At 38.0% G+C, this 22372-nt stretch overlaps 1 protein-coding gene across 1 annotated transcript; it reads right to left on the minus strand.

The window, feature by feature from the left end:
* Positions 1 to 1092: 1092 nt before the first annotated feature.
* On the minus strand, positions 1093 to 21842 carry LOC134660035 (uncharacterized). The gene is made up of 8 exons (XM_063515735.1): positions 21628 to 21842; positions 20451 to 20570; positions 18752 to 19031; positions 17292 to 17400; positions 14428 to 14562; positions 4885 to 4993; positions 4252 to 4453; positions 1093 to 1262 (listed from the first exon to the last, which is right to left on the minus strand). The coding sequence occupies exons 1-8, from the start codon at positions 21769 to 21771 to the stop codon at positions 1093 to 1095; spliced, it is 1269 nt and encodes a 422-aa protein (XP_063371805.1). The 5' UTR covers positions 21772 to 21842.
* Positions 21843 to 22372: the final 530 nt, after the last annotated feature.

Consider the following 22372-nt stretch of genomic DNA (forward strand, 5'->3'; position numbering starts at 1 on the left):
CTCAACAATTTTCAGCTAATATTATAACCGGATTAACCGGAACTCAATTTTCAAGTCCTGCTTATAATATTAGTTGTAAAGTAAAGTACATTTTTCGTCAGTAGCGACACTTGTGACATCTGGTGTCCAAAAGCCAGTGTGTGACCACCGTAATAAATTTTCGTTCCACAATTGAAAAAAAAGTGAATTGAGTTAATTGAGTATTATAGATAACTGTCCATAGATTGACATAATTTCCTTAAGCCTTCCCTGTAGGGATATGAGATGGTTTTAGTACGATGAACAACCGCGACCATCATATCCCTGAACGTAATGGTACGTACCTAAAATAAATGCAATGAGATTTCAACTAAATAACAGTGTAATAGGGGGTATTACTGCAATGTTCTGCCACCAGAGTGCAGTTACTAAATGCTCTAAAGGGGCCCACTGATTAACAGTCCGCCGGTATCGGCCTGTCAGTTAGAACATTTTGACAGTTCCGAACAACTGACAGGCCGATACCGTCCGGCAGACTGGTAATCAGTGGGCCCCTTAAGTGTAAGACCCTGAGATTAGGGTAAATTATCACATCCGGATCCCTTTGTTTGACATAATGATTGAAAGTCATAATGTAATGATTGTCAGATTATCATTTGTCATAATTCTGAAAACGTTAACTTTTCAGGAAATTCCTAAGGTTATCCTATTAGATGGGTTAGGTTAGGTTTGTTTTATGGCTGTCCCTGGGACCTCGCCATATTGTCCCTGGGACCTCGCCATATTGTCCCTGGGACCTCGCCATATTGCGTTGAGCCGGCCAAGAGGGGTTTTAGTGGGTATACCGTGGGCCTCATTAGCCCATACGGGAGTCCCACATAACCACCCAGGCCCGTCCCCGCGCCTGGGTGGCATGCGTAACGCATTTCCCCTCTATAAAAAAAAAAAAAAAAAAAAAGGTTTGTTTTATGGCAACCCTGAAAAGTGACGCGTTTCTGAACCAAATGAATTATGACAAACGAAAATGCGGGCAAACAATACATTATGAGTTAACTTTTTGGGAAACAATAGAGACCCTATCACAACACTTGTAAAAATAAATTATAATATATTCTATAGTAACACGGCAACACTATTTTTGTATTTCTTAGCTATTAGATATTCGTCTTCTAGGCTGGGCCAGTCCCATTTGGTTCGTTTTCGGGGTTCCGTCGGCCTGGGGTCCGCTGGTTCGTACACGGAGGCCCGGCGGGCGCGCGGCGCCGCAGGTGGCTTAATATGGTCTGGGGGAGAAATTAAAACTAGTAGTTTGCCCCGAACTGAGAACTCGCGGTTCGCCAAAATGTTAGATCATTATTTTAAAATTGTAAATTTAAAAACTATATTATAAATGTATAAGCCGAGCACTTTCATTTGATACCAAACTCGACCATACTTTCTTGCAAAAAAGATGACCAGAATAGCAAGACCCCTCACAAATAGCTTTTTAGCCTTCTAAGCTCTTCTAGCTCAATAACCCCTTGATCGAGCCTGCTCATAGTTTAATGACTAAAATATAATGTCCTCAACTACACGTTTACCCAATTTAATTTAAATTAGAACAAATTTACTTAAGTTATTGTGTATCAAACTATCCTCTGATAGTTCAGCCAAGTTCAGCTTAAAAACATCGAAATGCCGGGACGTGCCCCTAGCCAGCCGTGTGCTCCAAGTTGAATGTAAGAACTTCACTTCGCTTCGCTCGCTCGTTCGATAATGTTTATTTGGTGGACTTTTGGAAAATTATAGAAATCAAGTAAGAAACTCATCTTCCTCGCGTTGTCCCGGCATTTTGCCACGGCTCAGGGGAGCCTGGGGTCCGCTTGGCAACTAATCCCATCTGACCTTCCAACCCAGAGGGTAAACTAGGCCCGTATTGTGATTAGTCCGGTTTCCTCACATTTTCTTTCACCGAAACGCGACTGGTAAATATCAAATGATATTTCGTACATAAGTTCCGAAAAACTCATTGGTACGAGCCGGGGTTTGAACCCGTGACCTCCGGGTTGATAGTCGCACCTTCTTATCGCTAGGCCACCAGCGCTTAAAAATCTCATCGAATAGAGTAAGAAACTATAGACAAAATGAAATATTTGGGGCGTATTTATGCGTAAAATATTCAGCGCAAAACTTGTAAAGCTTTGGTTTCCTCCGATAGCGGTGCCGTCATATAGCGGCCGTCTCCATACAAATACTACGACATCCATATTTAGCCGTATTATTTAGTATGGAGACGGCCGCTATATGACGGCACCGCTATCCTAGGAAAACCGATCTTAACCGCAAAATAGACGCAAGGTTGATGGTTGCAAGACATATCGGGTCGGAAAGCGCCATCTAGCGGCGTCATTTAGTCATTTAGTCATTTATTCAATATTGCATTGTCATGTACATAATAAGGTGTTACAATTTAAGAGGTCAGTTCATGACACCCTGTAAGGGCACACAATAGTAGGTACTTATATTTACAGTTATATAGGACTTTATACGATTCTATCAGGTTATATAACATAATCATTTAAAGTTACCAATTATTTAATAAAATAGCATCTACATAGTCACATAAATTAATTCAGGATTACAATGTCAATAAATAAATTGGAATATTAAATAGTTAATGGAATTATTTTGTCAAAATATAGTATAGTTTATTTTCCGGACGTCTTTTCTAATCGTATAGTTAATAGTAGATTTATTGTTGGTACTAGTAGGTCAAGCTATAATTTAAAAAAAATAATAATTAAATCCTAAATTAATTCAATGTCATACTTATTATCTAGCGTATTATCTAGCGTATGTCAGTAGTCAAAAGAGACGGAAGTTCTCGGCTCAGCAGCAACAGCTTGGCATTTTATAGACTAAAGCTTTGGATTCCTCCGAAAACGGTGCCGTCATATGACGGCCGTCATATAGCGGCAGCAAAACACGGCCGTCTTTACGGTGGCGACATGTGGAAAGTACTACGGCGTCATAACACACCGTCATCCACCAAGGTCAAAGCGGCAAATTTGAATAATGTAGGCGCGATGGGATAACCTCCCATAGAAAATTTGAATTTCGCGCCTTTTGCTACTGACAAGATTTGCTTGATCATCTATCATTTACTTGGAGGATGAAATATCATCAGAAGAGGAAAATAATCGTAGTACGGAATCATGTATTCAAATCTCGTGTCATTTATTCAAAATGGCGTCACCGCTATCTAATAAAACGTTTACGAAACTATCGACAAGGTCATGACGGCCGTCATCTTACGTTACGTTGACAATCAACGTAACGTAACGCCGTCTAGGAAACCGCGCCATCTTGTTTACATAGACAACGTTCTAGTGACGTCAGTCAACGCTATATAGCGGCCGTAATATGACGGCACCGTTTTCGGAGGAATCCAAAGCTTTATGCCCCTGCAGAACCTGTTCTCAAAGTTTTTTGGTGACCCCATTTGGAAAGCGAAATATGACGGAACCCCAAATTAAAAAAATCGTTCGTCACGGTGGACCAGACATACCTATAGAAGAGCGGGCGTGTTATCCTTTCATTAAAAGTATTTTTGCGGAGCCCTCAGAGGCTTCGAGAATGGCTCCGGAGCTTACTATGAACTTGTACTGGCTTGGCAATGACAAAATGTGGAAGGGCCGATACTACGGTATATAAATGGCATATTTTCATAGGAATTAGACTGTCGTTGGCCATGGAGGCCATGTCGTAATGTATTACCACAGGGCGGACACGCCATACATCAAAAATCATTTGCGTTTATATGTGTGCGCGGCACGTCTGTACACGCGTCATTGTGTATGTGTGGGTAAGTCGCTGTACTGAGAGCACGCCAGAAGTCCGGCAGATTCATGTCGCGGGGCGAGGTAATGCGAGTCGGGGCGGGGCGGTGCGTGGCCGTTCTGTATGATAATACTATTATAGTGTGTCAAAGGACTGTCTCATTTCAAACGTAGACAGAGAAAATCATACTATCTTTGTCTTACACTAGTACTGGCATCCAAAAGAAAAGGATGAGTATAGTTTTTTGGTTCCTAGTATTTAATGACAAATTGGTTTGACCATCTGTGACGTTATCTATGAAAAGGGACCTAATTGTCGATGGTTCTTACGCCATTATTAACGATGTTCCGGTATAAATACAGTGCCGCGCGACGCTGTGCGGCGTAAGCGCCATCGACAATAAGGTCCCTTTTCATAGATAATGTCCCATTTATACTTATTCTGTGGTATTACCGTGTTGTGGTCGATCTAGCACAGAAGCTCTCCGCCTCGGGGGCACGTGCTTGGGGCGTGGCGCTGGCGCGGTGGGCGGGGCCGGCGGCGCAGTGGGCGGGGCCGGCGCCGCGGGGGCGGGGCGGCGCAGCAGCCGCGCCAGAGGGCACTCCGCGCCCGCCCCCTCTTCCGCTGACGTCATTAACGACAACTCGCGGAGCGTCTAAATAAAACAATATGTTAATGGGCATTTTTTTTTGTTTTCCCTTGCACTTTTTTTTTCAAATTTGGGATTTTTATGTTATTTCTAGTCAGAATCACGAGCTCTTTCTATCCTAATAGGAGAAAAAAAGTGTCCTAAGGTTTTTATTTCCATTACGTCACCATTTCTCACGTCGCCATTTTTTATGGCGGTCGCGAAATGGAAAGATCGAAAAATGTATGGAAATTTTGGGACACTTTTTTTCTCCTATTAGGATAGAAAGAGCTCGTGATTCTGAGTAGATATAACATAAAAATCCCAAATTTGAAAAAAAAGTGTAGGGGACAAGAAAAAAAAAACGCCCTAATACGAGTAATACCACCCAAACTTACTAGAAATTACTTTGAGACATTCGACTCCACCGCTAGATGTAAATGAAAATTAATTCTCACCTCCTCGCGAAATTCTAGCGTCATTTGGTAGATGAAGTGGTGGCTGCTATTGTACATCAGTGCGTTGGAAAACATCAACAGCAACGCGCGTGTGAACTCCGCCGTCGTTCTGGCAAATAAACAACAAAATAATGCTGTGGCTCCAACAATGATTTATAACTCAAGATAGGTTATAGGCGTTCCAAAATTGAAGCGCTTACCTTGTGACAAATTGGACAAGTTTCCTTTAGACGCGGCTGGACAAGCGAGAAATGTGCACATGCTAACGAGCTCCCGCACACCGAAAGAGAAAGAGACGACCTTATATTTATCAACGAGTGTGACAAAGATGGATGTAATGAGCTAATGAGAAACTAATTAAAAATAACAGATTTCTTCGTAGGCGCAGACATAAATATGGAAGTATTTTTTGTGCTCCTCAAGTATGAGTATAACCGATCTATAGTTATATAATATCATTGTGTGGCTCTACTATAGCATAAAGAAAAATATACATAGATTGCTCACTCCATACATCAGTTTTGGTACCAAAAAGACTATTATTTTTAGACTAAATTCTAGTGCTCAACAACATAAGACCTTCCGGTCGGTGCTACATCTATTGTCAAGTAACAGTACTGATAATTCCGCTCCTCGATGCTAGATGTCGACTATGAAAATAATACTCTTTTTGGTACTAAAACTGATGTATGGAGTGAGCACTCTTGTCTTACTATATTTCTCTATGACTATAGTTCGTTTTTATAAGCATTAGAAACAAGGTAAGGGATCTTGTCATGTCTTTTTATTAAAAATCACCATAGAAAGTCACAGCATATATATTAGGTTAGAACACAGACTACATATATACAGACGCTGCTATCCCATACATTCAAATGTGACCGCCTAAAAGCGCACCATTACCAGATGGCGTCACTGAAAAAGCACTGTTGCCTATCATGGATACAAGATGGCGCTGTGTCACATCCAAATCATAGAATTCCTAACGACATCTATACGTCTTCATTGAAAGTTAGTAGACATATGTCGTTGCCAACGATTAGAAGTAATCAACAGATGTCGCTTTATAGCGTATTGAATAAATCATGAATCTAGTTTAAAACTGGATCAAGCATGAGGGGTGGAAGGAAATGACCGAACAGGATAGTCTTATGTATCTTTCAGTATGAGTAAAGAGAGTTCGGGCACTTAAGGAGTACAGGGAGGGAAGGGAGAGGCAGGGTACAGAGAAATAGCGTAGCCAAACGGTATAACCATAAAGTAATTTCGGAAAACGATACTGTGGTGATGATAATATTTATATATTATAAGAATGCTACATAAGTCTTGCCGAAACTATTTAAACCGGCTGAAAATAAATACCTGTCATAATAATTTTGCGCATGCTACCATTGGTGCATGGCAAAAGGATTAGACATTACTACTGGCGTAAGTCCGTCTATATGCCACCATGCCACTGGTACTTGAGCGTTTCTTTATATTTTTTTAATCCAATTGCTCAAAAAGTTTAGTTTTTGTAGCTGCAAATCGTGCGTAAAGTTTGATTTTTTTACACTAGTGCTAAAAAGTAATCTGATTGATACATTTTAAATAAATGAGTATTATGCGAGACCCGCTTATAAATGACCCACCTGAACAACGCGCGATTGGGCATAAAGGAGTATTATTCGAGACCCAATAGTATTACTTGAACAGCGCGCGACAGAATGAAGCTGACGTTCGTACAATACACTTTATACACTTAATATAAATGTAATTAATTAGATATATATCAATATAATGAAATAAAAAAAGATTCATGTTTTTTTACATATAGCTGGTCAACCAAATCTTGTCAGTAAAATAAAGGCGCGAAATTCAAATTTTCTATGGGACGATATCCTTTCGCGCCTACATTTTTCAAATTTGCCGCCTTTTTCTACTGTCAAGATCTGGTTGACCATGTATAATTATATGTTCTGAAAATTAATTTTATTAATTTTAATAATACAATTTCTCTTCAATTGGCATAATGCTGACAACAGTGACAACAGAATCCACATTGAAAAAAATGGCAATTAAAAGTAAAACTTTTTTTATTCCCTTCCCGCCTTTTTTATTCAACATTTAAAGTGATTTATGTTTGTAAGTAATTGCCAAGAAAGCATAAGTTATTAAATAAAAAGCGGCCAAGTGCGAGTCGGACTCGCCCATGAAGGGTTCCGTATTTAGGCGATTTAAGACGTATAAAAAAAAACTACTTACTAGATCTCGTTCAAACCAATTTTCGGTGGAAGTTTACATGGTAATGTACATCATATATTTTTTTTAGTTTTATCATTCTCTTATTTTAGAAGTTACAGGGGGGGGGACACACATTTTACCACTTTGGAAGTGTCTCTCGCGCAAACTATTCAGTTTAGAAAAAAATGATATTAGAAACCTCAATCTCATTTTTGAAGACCTATCCATAGATACCCCACACGTATGGGTTTGATGAAAAAAAAATTTTTGAGTTTCAGTTCGAAGTATGGGGAACCCCAAAAATTTATTGTTTTTTTTCTATTTTTGTGTGAAAATCTTAATGCGGTTCACAGAATACATCTACTTACCAAGTTTCAACAGTATAGTTCTTATAGTTTCGGAGAAAAGTGGCTGTGACATACGGACGGACAGACAGACGGACAGACAGACAGACAGACATGACGAATCTATAAGGGTTCCGTTTTTTGCCATTTGGCTACGGAACCCTAAAAATGAGTGATTCAGACGATTTTGGAGTTAATTTAACGCCACCAGATATCAAAGCAAAGGCATCCGTTGTAAGTGACAGGGCTATAACCGCGAAAATCGAATTTTGCAAATTGTGGGCATTTTTCTCTGTCACTCTAATTACGCCTGCATTGGAGTAAAAGAGAAAGATCCCCGCAATTTGCGAATTTCGGTTTTGGCGGTAGCCCCTCAGTATATTTCCGGAAAAATCGAAAGCTCGGTACTCGTGCAAAATGACATACTTCTCGCACTTATATCGAAAACTACTATTTTTTGCCATTTTTTATATTGTGATCTTTTTTGCCACTTTTGTGTTATTTGTACTCAAATTCACGAGCTCTTTCGATCCTAATGAGATAAAATACCTCAATTCATGCTCAATTCACTCTTATCGTGCCTTCTAAAAATTTACGATACAAGTTGCATTGCAATAACTATAAAAAAGTAACTGATTTGACTAGTACGAAAATACCCTATTGTAACAATACGATGCGACGTTGTCGAGTTAAACTGGACTCGCTTCGCAGTAACTCATAGCAGTTTGGCAACGTCGCGTCGTGCTTTTATTTTTAAGCAACAGATTTGTACATGATTTGTACCATCTTAGTACCTATACATACAAAGATATGTTTTCATAACGTTCCTTTTCAACTTCTCCCATGGCAAAACCCGTACCTATCAAACCTGAAATTATTATACAAAAGCATTTAATGTTTGTTTTAATAAACTTTTTCTGTTATAATTAGAATAAATATATCTAATTTTGCGTATATTGACCAGGCAGGTGTTTGTATCACTAATTATGTGACCTATAAGTATAGACAGACAACAGCGTGCACAGAAACGTCAAAAACGGCATCAAGTAATGATTATTGCTATTTTAAAATTAGTCCCCTACTTCAGGGTAATGTTATACGCCTGTTCCTTAAAAAAGCTGAGGGCCTACCGCGAACCACGTTCGACGTGTTGCCTCCCTGTCACACTTACGTACGAATTTACAAGTGCGACAGAGAGGCAACACGTCGAACGTGGTTCGCGGTAGGCCCTCAGAAATGGACACTGAGGCATAATTATCATTATTTTGGAATTTAAGTACTATATAATATTATTTGTAGTCTTTTGGAATATCATATTTTATTTGAACTAATAATATTGTATAATAATAAATCATAAAAGCTCTATTTAGGGACAAGAAAGAACTTTCAACGGCAACACTAAAAATAAACTGTCAAATAGTCAAGTCGCCACAAAGCGGCACCGCGTTTGTTGGTTGCCTTTGCTTTGTTTCTGTTTATACAAACTTATTAATTTCATATTATAGCTTCATTTGAACTATAGTACAAGTACGTGAATAGAATACCTAGACGTGTCTTGCTTGGTGCAGTTGCGTAGGTATGCTAAAAGGAAAGTTGGAAGACCGATGTGGCGCTTTAAAGACTGTGCTAAGCGTGACATGTGCCCAAAATGTGGGAGGTCGTGCCGCTCACGCATCGGCCTCCACAATCACCAAACCCGTTGTCTAAACAGCAATGCATAAATCGTCTGCAATAGACGAAAAGACCTGTGATGATGACGTGAATTGCCGATGTAGTAACGGAACACTACTAATGGTAAAACCTACATATTAATCTGACAGTGTCTACTGTTTGCCAATAAATGATAAAATTGATAAAAAATTAACACTTCAGGTAAGTTTGTTTTGAATACAAAGGTTAATTAAATAATTTATCACCACACCAACTGGTAAAGGCCCCCTTGATTGTTCAAATACTAATGAGAAAATTGCATTTATGATTTATCCCACATGTGGGGCAAAGTAATCAGATCTAAATTTTGAGTTTCCTTATGTTAGCTGGTAGAATTTACTTTTAAATGATGATTTTGAATTATAAATTCTTTATAATGTTCATGTGGATTTGATTTTTTTGGTATTTTATAGTTGGTATTTTCCCTGCATTGGCATGGTGATAAATTCTGTGTTTCATTAGGTGGCAATGTTTGTTTAACCCTCGTGCCTTGAATTCTCACAACGCTCAAGATTCCACTTCTCGAACCACTCGCTACGCTCATAGTTCAAATCTTCTGCTTGCCCTGGAATCAACATTAGCATGAGCGGTTAAACAACTGCTTTGCCCCCTTGCCCACTAATAACTATTGTCAAGTTTTATTTTAACCCCCCATGCTAATATTGATACCCGAGCAAGCAAAAGATTCCAAAGTATTTAGACTTAGAGCAAGAAAGAAGAAAGGTACGTCATAATTTCAAAGATGTTTGACATTTAAAATAACACATGTACTGCGCAGGCGATCAATATCGCTGCATACTTTTCTTGGTCTAAATCTATACAATGGTTAGTGTTTGCAAACAGACTCCAATGTGAAGGCAATGTGTATTAAACTTTATTGTGATATTATTACATTTTATATATAAAAAATATGTTTCTGATTTCAGGACCCAGCCTCTAGCCACTAGAAGTTACAATGTATGCAACAAGAGAGTGAAGATGAAATAGTCAATGCATCTCTGTACAGTCGCCATCAGATATATCGGAACGGCCAAGGTGTTCACAATATCTGAACACGCACTCTAACGCCCTGACAATAGAGGCGTGTTCAGATATTTGTGAGCGCCTTGGCCGCTCCGATATATCTGATGGCGACTGTACCACAAGTAAAATATTTTGAGTGGAAGATGGTTGAGATTGATTCCTGTTTCAACGGACAGACACATGCTATGAAGATTCTCTTAAAAATAATAAAATACAATTAATAAATTCAATGTTTAACATGATAGTGACTTTATTTTGTCTACCCACTAACAACCAATTTGTTCAATGCTGGCGGGCAATGGGGCGGTAAACTTAAATATTTGATGTGGTATGAAGCTAAATGTTTTGAACATAATGGCAAGCCACTAAAAAGTTTTAATCCTAGATTAGCCATTAAACTGTGGCTGCCAGTCTGATTTGTTAATTGTTATATAAGTACAGTCAGCGTCATATAGTAGGTAGCATCCAAAGTATTCAAATAGTTCGGTACACCATATTATTTGTATGGCGTACTGAACTATTTGAATACTTTGGATGCGACCTACTATACGACGCTGACTGTACTTAATTTAAATATATATAAATTGTATATTATTTCTACGGCCTCCTAGCTAGTCAGTAGTGACAGTGACCCTGCTCTGCTATGTGCTATGAAGTAGGAGGTCCTGGGTTCAAATCCTCATAGGACATTTATTTGTTTTTTAATTGTGTGTGTATATATTAATGGTCTATATCTATTCCCATCTGTCCACACCTCTTGTATGGCGGCGGGGACAAATGGGCCACCACCATGGGACACCATATTAATACACTTTTAGGGGGATCCGAACCTAGGACTTCCAGCTTTGATATGATCATAAAATATAAGATATGTATGTATTTACATTTACACATTGTATTATTGCTCTCATACATATAGGGATATTTTTTTAAATGTCGGATGTCTCTTCTCTTTTGAGCATGAATAGAAGCAGGGGATAACTGACAGAACGGGATAGTCTTATGTATCTTTCAGTAGGAGTAGCAGCGAAAGCGCTATTATTGTTTGTCCTTGTCACAGTCTCACATCTTGTTTTATTCCCCACCGTAAATTGACCACCGTGATTGGTCGAATTCATTTGTTGCCCACCATAACAAATAAATTCGACCAATCATAGCGGCGCAATGCGACGCTATGATTGGTCGAATTTACATGTTTTGTCCCTCACGGAGGCACGCGTACACCACTTCTATAGGATGCTACCTTCTATGCTTTTGAGCAAGTTTTTGTCACCTGCCCTGCTATTCAAACTACTCAAGAATTTACAATGTTTTGTTACCAAGTAGGTCGATTAGTGTAAGACTGTCCTAAAATATATGTATAGCTATATGAGGACAATTTTGTAATGCGTAAGGTTAAGTAAATTAATATACAAACAGCAACACTCCTAACTGTACATCGGTACAGTTAACACTTAACAGTGTGGCTGATGATACCATGTAGGTTTAATATATTTTAATTATTATCACGTTTCTAAGAACAATAGTACATTATTGTCGAGGTTCGGAAGTAGCTACTTGCAAGCTGAGGATTCGTTTTAAACGGACGACCTTGGGAGTCCGTTTAATTGAATCCGAAGCCAGCAAGTAGCCTTCCAGCCGAGTCATATATAGTGCTTTTCTCAAAAATGGTGCAAGAGATATTTTACAGAAGCAACGTTCTAATTTTCACAGAGAAAAGTAAAACCATTAAAAAGATTTGCTTGCCGCCTTTAAAAAAAATAGAAGTGTATTTTTCTGCTGAAAATACGCCAACGTATTTGAGACACCTAAATAGTCGCGGTACCAACATTATATTAATAATAAGTGCTGATCATCTGTTCGGCTGTTTAATGGACCTATGCCTTCATTTGATATGGCCATTTAAAGTTTTAAAAAGTTTGGAACTCGTTTAATAATGGAATTTGTATGCAACATTGCAGTCCCGAAATCGAGACAGCAATGTTTTTAACTTTTTAATTTTTAGAATGACCATAAACTACACACTTCGCGACCTATTTTTTAACCGGCAACGTCGACTTTGCCGTCCATTTTTGAGAAAAATTATATTATTTATTACTTAATAATGTTGATATGTTGTCTGTGATATGATCATAAAGTATGAGGATTTACTACAGTGACATCTATTGATAGTCTTTCTCAAACAATCGAGCTATTTAGTGTGTTACAACGGCAAGAAACTAACTGTCTAGTAATGCGATAGATGGCGCTTAGAATAGTTCATGCCATTATTTATTTATTTTTTTCTGCGTCGATTTACTATGTGTAAATGGATGTTTTAAAAGGTTTTTGTTGTAATATGCTAAATAAATTAGAACTATACATGTTAATTTAAAAATTGGCAAGATTTGAAATAACACAAATATATATTTAGGCCCAATGGTGCTCTGAGTGACATCTCTTGGATTTTTGTGGAACTAAGCGAGGCTTGTATGGGCCGATTACTCTATACTATACTTACTTTATGGTTAGAATTATAAATCATATACGATCTTTTACATTTTTGCGTTCATAAGTAACATAAACTAATATTTTAAAGGGGTTACCTACGCCATTTCGAAAGATGTTTTGCCGATAGTTGTTTCGTCGAAGACCTTTTATCGAATCTACTTTTAGACGAAAGCTTGATCAATCGAAGGTACCATTCATCGAAATATCATTTCACCGACAATGCGTTTTGTCGAAAGCTTAAAACATCGAATATTCATTTTATCGAAACTTTTTTACACATGATATTTCATCGACATTTAAAGTACTTTACCTACTTATGCAATGTTTTATTTTATCGAAAAATGGAATCTTGACCGTTGCGAGGGTTTCAAGCAAAAATTCTTATAAAACTGGAAAACCGTTTATAGGTTTTCCTTTCCTCAAAATTTGCAATAAAAAATATAATATAACTAGCTGTTGCCCGCGACTTCGTACGCGTGGATTTGTACATTAGCTTAGATCATTATGCAGCAAAAGATAGCAGTAGGGACGGTTAATCATTTGTTAAGTATTATACAACTTAATTATTAGATTTGTCTTTCACAACCTGGCTACGAAATTTCAAGCCCCAAACTGAATAAAATTGTTCTCGATATAATTCCTCTCAACCCCCAGGAGATTTTCAAGTCCACTATTTAATAAAATTTACTACGTAACTACCTATTTACGAAGCTAGAAATTCCTAGCTTTAAATAAAATTTGAACCCTCTACCAACCTTACAACCCCTTTTTTAAACCTTTTAGGGGATGATTTTTTAAAAACGCTAAAATCACTTTTCTTGTATTCTAATAATATGCCTTTATACAACGATTCAAGTCCCGCACTCAAATAAATGTTTGACCTCCAAACAAATTTTTAACCCCTTGTTCACCACTTTGGGGGATGAATTATCAAAAATTCTGATATTAGTTTTCTTTTCTTTTTATAAAATACCTTTTTACGAAGTTTAAAGTTAATTGCTCTAAACTCCGTCTAGAGGATTCCTAGTCTATGGCTAAACTAAAACTTTCTGGCAAAATTGCTTTCACATTTTTTCTTGCAGGTTACCTGAAAGGCAAGGGTGGAAAGATGTCATATGCAGACTTCTTGGAGGTGATGCACATACACTCGCGCGCCGAAAACTTGCCTACTGAGGTAACACACATAAAGCCTCGTCTTCATAGTGTATGGTGTTAATTAGGGTTGTAAAAAAACGGTTTTTTTTTCTGACTTGAAAAAAAAAACAAAAAAAAACCGTGAAAAAAAAAACCGTTTTTTTCTGGAGTACATTTTTTTTCAAAAGTATGTAAATTCAAAATTTGCAAGGCAGTTAATACTTTTATACGGTTGTTTTACTTGTTTGAGACTTTATGTTAACCATTAAACCAATTTAATTTAACAACTTTGATTAATAACAACATAAATGAAATCTGTAGTGGTAGTTATCGCAATTTACTGTTGGCAACACCAACGCCTCTCGTCGCCGCATCGGGGAATTCAGGGATTCCGGATACTGTACTGACATACTTACTTTAATGTACTTAGTTTTAAGTTACTTACTCACGAAAAACCGTTATTGTGGCATATTTTTGTTCATCTGAAAAAAACCTAATTTAGAAAAAAAACCATGGTGCCAGGTTTTTTTTCATGTTTTTTTCCATAAATGTGAAAAAAAAACCATTTTTTTTTTCTATTTGCAACCCTAGTGTTAATATAAATGTGGTGTTGCGTTACCTGATGACGCCATCTTTGATCCGCCTCCTGATGGTGGAGAGGTCTGCGGGGCGGCGCACGATGCGGCTGTAGAGCGGCGCCAGGTCGTCCGTCACGGGCCGCTGGAAGTGCTGCGCGTAGCGGTGACTGCATATCCTGTGGGATCACGGACACAATCACATTTAGTGTAAGGCCTGAGTGGACGCTCGCTCGGCACGGCGTGCAGCGTGGCTGTGGGCTCACGCGTGATGTGAGCAGCGTGCACTAAGGCCGCTCCTATACGTGCGCATTTGTTTAACATGCACGACGCACGCCCCGCCCCGCTGCACGCACAACAAGAGCGTCCACTCAGGCCTTACACTTAGATAGCCTACCATCACTGTTAACTGACAGTTCGTAAACCTTATTACAAAAAGCTAGGTCCACCGATGGACAGTTAAGAGTGTTGCTGTTTGTATTATACAATAGGGAATACCCTATTCCCCTATTCAATATTGTATAAAAAGAAGCTAATTTGACTAGTAGGAAAATATTCCTACTAGTCAAATTAGCTTCTTTTTTAGAAATGCCAAACGATTTGCTAATATGGAATTTATATGAAACATTACACAGTGACGTCACGGTCAACTCACCTACTTTATATTTCTATCCTATTTACTTTATATTTCTATACGAACTTGTGTTTAAAAATAACTGCTGTCTATGTTTTTCTAGTAATTATCTGATGCTTTATTTCAGGCATGGTGTTAAATAATTTATTTTTTCTACTCCCGTACCTTTATTTGTCATTTAAAAGGTCGTACGCACACCTTTAAACCCCTATGTTATAGTTGTCAAGACAAGTCTTTAGTCTATTCCCCAAAAAAGTATTTGTGCATACACGCAGTATCTTTTTGGTACTTTTACGATACTTCGTGTAATCACCACTTAAAAAATATTGTATGAAATACATTGTTGCCAACCTAATTTTAATTGTCATCTCTGACAAATGAGTACTAAGTGCATTGCTGCCAATTTACAAAATATTCATTAGGTTCTATAGTAGAAACAATAAAATTGCTTCAGAAGTCAGAAACGCGCATGTCACACCCGTAATATAGCAAGATCCATAGACTACGAACACCGCTTAGCGTTGCTTGTTAGTATCCATAGGCTACTGTGGCCAAAATCGAGAAAAAAATCTATCCAAAATTGTAATTTAACTAAGAGCAAGTACCAGGGCCTCATGAGTTACAAGAAGGTGTCGCTGACCAACCGGCCGTGGGGCGCGGGGCGCGGTTGGCCAAAATCGAGAAAAAAAAAACTATCCAAAATTTTAATAAACCAATTTGTCAGTAAATAGGAACAAAAAAAACTATTTTTATCCTTTTCTTTTGGCTGCTAGTACTAGTGTAAGACAAAGATAGTATGATTATCTCAGTCTATGTTTGAAATAAGACAGTCCTTTGACACACTATAACTAAGAGCAAGTACCAGGGCCTCATGAGTTACAAGAAGGTGTCGCGGACCAACCGGCCGTGGGGCGCGGGGCGCGGTGGCCGGGTTTGGTTTGTTTATCTACATATATGTCCTTGATTCCACTTATTAGTATTATTTTTGTTGAATGAAAAATATTTGTTTTTACAATTTTTTTTCAAAGTAAGTGCTTGGTCGTAGAAAAAGTATTGTATGCAACGTTGTTTAACTGAGTCAAAAAATACTCGTGGCGTCTTTATTAACAATTTTCGGCTTCGCCTCAAATTGTTACTCACGCCACTCGCCTTTTTTGACCCCTCTTAAACAACGGTTGTATAAAATACTATTATATACAGTCAAATACCCTATTATGCATTATGTACCTACTTATTATGCAGTGATCCCACAAAACCTTAATAAAATTATCCATTTTATGTGCTTAACATATCAAACTAATGAATGATAAAATCCGCAACAGGCTTCGTAATTTACCAGCGATCCGCCCCGGCTTCGCACGGGTTACCCCATTGAGGTATATACAAGAGACGACATCTAGAAAAAAATGTTTCCGCACCTCAGAGAAGTGCATGCATGCATGCGAAGCCGAAAATTGTTAATAAAGACGCCACGAGTATTTTTTGACTCAGTTAAACTACGTTGCATACAATACTTTTTCTACGACCAAACATTTACTTTGAAAACTAAATAATAGTAAATCAACAGTTATTCCATTGCTTACCGGTGAAATGTTATTCCATCCCTTTTATTATATTTTCTGGTGCTATTGTTGCAACTTTTTAACACGCACGAAGGCATTTTTTAATTTTTCATTTATTTTTAAATTTTCTGTACATGTGTGGCATCTCGTCAGTGGTCGGTGACGTACTAAAAGCAAAGAAGTGCATGCACTTCTCTGAGGTGCGGAAACATTTTGTTCGAGATGTCGTCTCTTGTATATACCTCAATGGGTTACCCTTAACAAATTATACACCTAAACCTTCCTCAAGGATCACTCTACTTATAGGTGAAAACCCCATGAAAATCCGTTGAGTAGTTTTCGAGTTTATCGCGAACAAACATACACACAAACAGACAGACGCGGTGGGGGACTTTGTTTTATAACCTACAGTGATAATCACAATAATTAAAGTTAGGTAAAAGAACTTTTGAAAATCATTGACGTATATCTCAGGACTGGCCTTACGGACAATAAGAATGGGGCATGAATGGGGCCAGTACAGCGGTGTGACACCGCTACAACGCGATTGGTTGATGAGTTCGCATCACGCGCGCGATTGGTCGCAACTAGTTGCGTTATGCGATTGGTTCGAATTCGTGAGTGACACCGCTGAACTAGTACCATTTTTAGTGCCCGTAAGGCCCGTCCTGAGATATACGTCAATGTTGAAAATGGACATTGGTGACATTACCTCTTATAAACCAGCATGGCGGAGCGCTGCCACCGGCGGTGCTGCCTCGCTTCCTCACCTTCCGGGGAATCCAGGTGTTCTATTTTAACTTTGACCTCGGCCGAACTCGCTAAAATAAAACATAACATTAAATATTTATTGTTTTTAGTGTTCCGTACAAAACTTTTTTCACGGAACACTTATGGGATTACTTCGGTCTTGCAAATCAGTTAAATGTGTTTTTCTCAGAGACTTTTTGACGTAGATACCTAAAATTTGGGACAGTTATAGCAATTACCACTACTAACATTATTAATAAGTCAAAACCGCTTATTTTTTATTATATTTTCTAGTTAATACCCTTTAGCAAAAGGATCACACAGGAAAAAAAATGAAAAATGTTTATTTGTTAACAGTTGTAAAGGTTGGAGTCTTCTATAGTTCGTTTTTTTAGCATTAGAAATAAGGTAAACAATCTTCATGTGTCTTTTAATTGAAAAACACGTTTTAAAAATAAGTCACGGCAAATATGTAACAATTATGAATCTAATACGGTGATTTATATTCTTCTGCTTTCATAAGTAATAGTTACTGATTTTTAAAAAGCGTTTTTGTATTAAGACATATCAAGATCGCTTTACCTTCTTTCTAATGCTAAAAAAAACGAACTATAGTAAGTATAAAATACTTGTGACAGAAGACCCCGCTCTTCCAGTAAGAAAACTACTATTTGTGGATGGAGGTCGGGATACATTAAATAAAAGGAATGACTTTTTCTTGAATTCCGAGGCACGTTTTTTCCTTAGACTTTATTCATCTTATACGGAGTTATATGTCTTTGCCTCGTATAACAAGAGGACTGTCTTTTCAAAAGGGCCTAATATCTCTATGGACACCATACAAAAATAAGCCCCTTTGAAAAGACACTCCTAACTTGTGAAATACTATAAAAATCAGTATAAGCTGGTGTCTCGCAGGTCCTACAATAATCTTCATAGACACTTCTTTAGCAACAGAGTGGTCAAAGCTTGGAATAAACTCCCAGAAGACGTAGAATCGGCCCAAAGTGTCAATGAGTTCAAGAACAAATTAGATAAGCACAACGCAAATTCTACTCAACACGGAAAACTCTGGTGATGACTATTTTTTTGAATAACAGCTGAACTGTTTCTCCTAAAATTATAAAAAAATATATATTTGAGATTCTTACAATGAGCTCTTTCATTTGATATGTAACACGATATAGTTTGAAGAACTTTATTTTTTAATTTTCTCATTTACCCCCCAAAAATGGCCTCCATATTTAAAATTCATTTATTTACGTTATACGTCCATCTTTGGGTCACAAACATACATATGTTTGCTAAATTTCAACTCAATTAGTCCAGTAGTTTCGGAGAAAATAGGCTGTGACAGACGAACGGACAGAGGGTTCCGTTTTTTCCTTTTGAGGTACGGAACCCAAAAAAAAAAGGACTGACCTGTCAAATCCAAAATAGGCACATGTAGTATGTCACACTGGCCTCTAACATCCTCTATTTTAAACATTAGTTCATTATACGAGTCCTCATGCCTCAAATCCGATTTGTCTGTGTACAAGTCTTCCGTTCTTGTGCTTTTGTCCAAGTCACTGTATTCTGTTTTAATGTAATTCTCTAGGTAGTTTTCATAATTATCATCCTCATCTATAACTGGGAAGTCAAATGTGGTTGTCTCGATGCTTGAGAGAGTTAGGTTGGAGAGATTGTCTTCTAGTGGAGTCTGAAAAAGGAATGAAAACAAATGTCCCGTAATATTTAATTATAAACAACTAGTGACCCGCCCCGGCTTTGCACGGGTTAACAAATTATACATAAACCTTCCTCTTGAATCACTCTATCTATTAAAAAAAAACCGCATCAAACAGTTTACAGACAGCGGGAAGCAACTTTGTTTTATACTATGTAGCAGTGGCGGCGCGTCAAACATATCCATAGGCAAGCCAGGGCTCCTCTTCTTCTAATAATATTTTCATAATTGATCGATTCATCATATACCAAAAAATATTTAAATGTGACTAATGAAAAAAGCTATCATATTTTACTGTATGTAAGACTTTAATACTTTAATTTCATCTGATGAGGAAAGCAGAGTCGCCCAACTGCGATATCTGCGACTCTGTCGAGGATGTACATCTTCTTCTTCTTCTTGTTAGGGGCTATATAAGGCTCCAAAGCCTATGTATCACTGCGACCATCGCTGATCTATTGTGATCGCCACCTACTACAACTCTCGATCCAAACCTGCAACTTCAAACAGCTGCAGGATCTTTTTGAACTCGAGAGACTTTACCTCCTCCGGGCGCAATATGTGCCCGCCCAGGATTAAGTCACGAGTACGCATTAGGCAAGGGCACTCTATGAGGATGTGCAAGGGCGTCTCCTCTGCCTCCATACAGAGTCTGCACCGCCCCATGTCACGTTTCCCCATGGTGTGCATGTGCTTATTTAGGCAACAGTGCCCAGTAAGCACCCTTACCAAGTTGCGCAGTTGGTTCCTAGACAGCGCTAAGGCGTTCGAGGACGCCTTTTTGCTGAAGGCCTTGATAAGCGCTTTGGAATGGTTCAAACCTGTTGTTTCCCTCCAGAGTTGAATTGTTGTGTATTGACAGTAGGTCTTTAGGGTGAGCCGCGTTAGGCTTTTGGGGATACCACAAAACGGCTCAGGACTGTAGTTTATCCCTTTAGCCCCTGCTCGCGCGAGCTCGTCGACCTTTTCATTTCCTACGATACCCGCATGCCCTGGGACCCAACGTAGAACAACTTTGTTCCTGGCTCCAAGGTTGTTCAATAGTTGCCTGCAGTTCTCAACCAGCCTCGATGTGGTGACATCAGAGGTTAGGGCTAAGAGTGCCGCCTGGCTATCCGAGGATGTACATCACTTCCTAATGGAATGTGTCCGGACTGAGACAAGAGGGCGCAACTATTAAAAGGTAGGGATTATGCAGTGGATATTGGGGTATTTCAATCATTATTGGCGGAACCCCTGTCTAAAATTGCAAAATTCGTGTACAGTGTTTTTGATGTCTTTGTTTAGTAACACTGAAATTCTTTATTATAGAGGCCCAACGGAGCCGACATGTCTTATTGATAAAGGCTTCTTTTAAATAAGTAGATAAAAAAAAAGACTTTATCAACTCACTTGTTGGTTGACACAGTTGTCCAGAATCTTCTGCGCATTCTCAACCTTCCTCCTGAAGGCCTGCACCTTCTTGAGCAGTGCCAGGCACTCCCAGCAGACATTTACTTGTGAAGTCAAGTTCTAAAAAATACATGAAAAATTAACTTACATATTAAATATTGTAACTAGGTTTAAGAAATTGTAATGTCTATTATTTGAAATAAACAGATTTAATTTTTAATTTAGGTTTTTTAAACCTAATACTGTTTTTCTCTCTTATTTAGTGTTGTGAATAACATTCATTTCGAGGCTTAAAGACTCGAACCCTTAAGACTCTCGAGGCTTAACGCCTCAAAGGCGGCAAAGAAATTTCTTACATCTATACGCGTAAAATAAATAAATACAATTCTCAAATATAGTCGAGTCTTCAAGACTTACGAGTCTCGAGAGCTTGAGTCTTTAAGCCTAAAAATAAGCGTTATTCACAACACTGCTCTTATTTGTAGCCTTCAATAACCTTAGCTTTTGTTAACCTCAAAGATACCACCAATTCTACTCAGAGAGGGTGTTTATTGCCTAATTTTAATATAATATATATTCACTGAAATGCATGCAAACTTGAATGTTTAATTTTGGATACATAGGTGCATTAGAGAATAATGAAATCTTGGCAGGGAAATATATCATTATTGTAAAAATAACAACACCTTGAAGATATTTATCCATTTATTTTCTTGTCTTGTTCCAATTCACAATAATCTCTTCTTATGACAACCGCCTGCTAGCACGACTCAACAACCAAAGAGAGCCGTCCGTCAAGTGTCTTTCTTTTTACACCCAACCAATAACAGTCTTCAATTTCAAACTACCCTTAACTTTAAAAACGTATTAAGTAGGTATGCTAGGTCTTCAATTTCAAACTACCCGTAACTTTAAAAACGAATTACCTATATTAGGTATGCTAAATACCAAAAACCCTACATTATATTGCTAATCAGTGCTTTAAATTTACCATATGTTGTGGTAATATTTAAAAATATAGTTCATTTCTCTTTTAGGTGCTACTATATTCGAATAAAATACCTACTTCACTGTATTCTTCAACAAAAACATGTTTTTCACCCCTTAATTGTTGCAGTATTTGCAGAAAATGCTACCAGGTCATTGTAAAATACTATTAGTAGTTGAAATTGCTCACCATTCGTGAATTATCGCAAATTTTGAGATAAATGTTGATGTAGTCTCCAACCGGAGTTAAAGTTCTATTAGAGCTAAGACAAGCGTGGCAAAATAACAAATTGTAGTTAACAGGTTCTTCTAAATTTACTCCACTCTCGTACATTTTAAAAACAATCTAGATTTCAGTTAATTTATGTGATAAACACATAAAACACGATAATGGAATTGAACGCAATGGCGCTATAGTTTGTTGACGGTTGGCTTGCAATGTTTGACGTTTTTAAGACGTTTTTAGGCACACAAACATGTTAGCATAGTGCTAGCATAATGATTAAACTACTCATTGGTGCTAGCGAGGTCCTAGCACACGAGGGAGCATGTACTTGCGCACGCTTTGGTACAAATTTAGCTAAGCTTTGGATTCCTCCGAAAACGGTGCCGTCATATGACGGCCGTCATAGGGTAGGTGCGTTAGTTTTCGTCCAGCTCTAGTTTTCGTCCACTTGACGAAATTGAATATAAATCTACATTGCTGCACAAATTTGGACTTAATACAATCCTTAATGTCGAGACAATATATCTATCTACATAAAAAATGTATTTGGCAAGTAGTAAATTAAATATCAAATATGTTATTTGCTAATCTGTCATGTGGACGAAAACTAGAGCATGGACGAAAACTAGCACAATGACCCTATAGCGGCAGCAAAAGACGGCCGTCTTTACGGTTGCGACATGTGGCAAGTACCACGGCGTCATAACAC

This window comes from Cydia amplana, chromosome 26 (assembly GCF_948474715.1).
Source record: "Cydia amplana chromosome 26, ilCydAmpl1.1, whole genome shotgun sequence".
NCBI classification, from domain to species: domain Eukaryota; kingdom Metazoa; phylum Arthropoda; class Insecta; order Lepidoptera; family Tortricidae; genus Cydia; species Cydia amplana.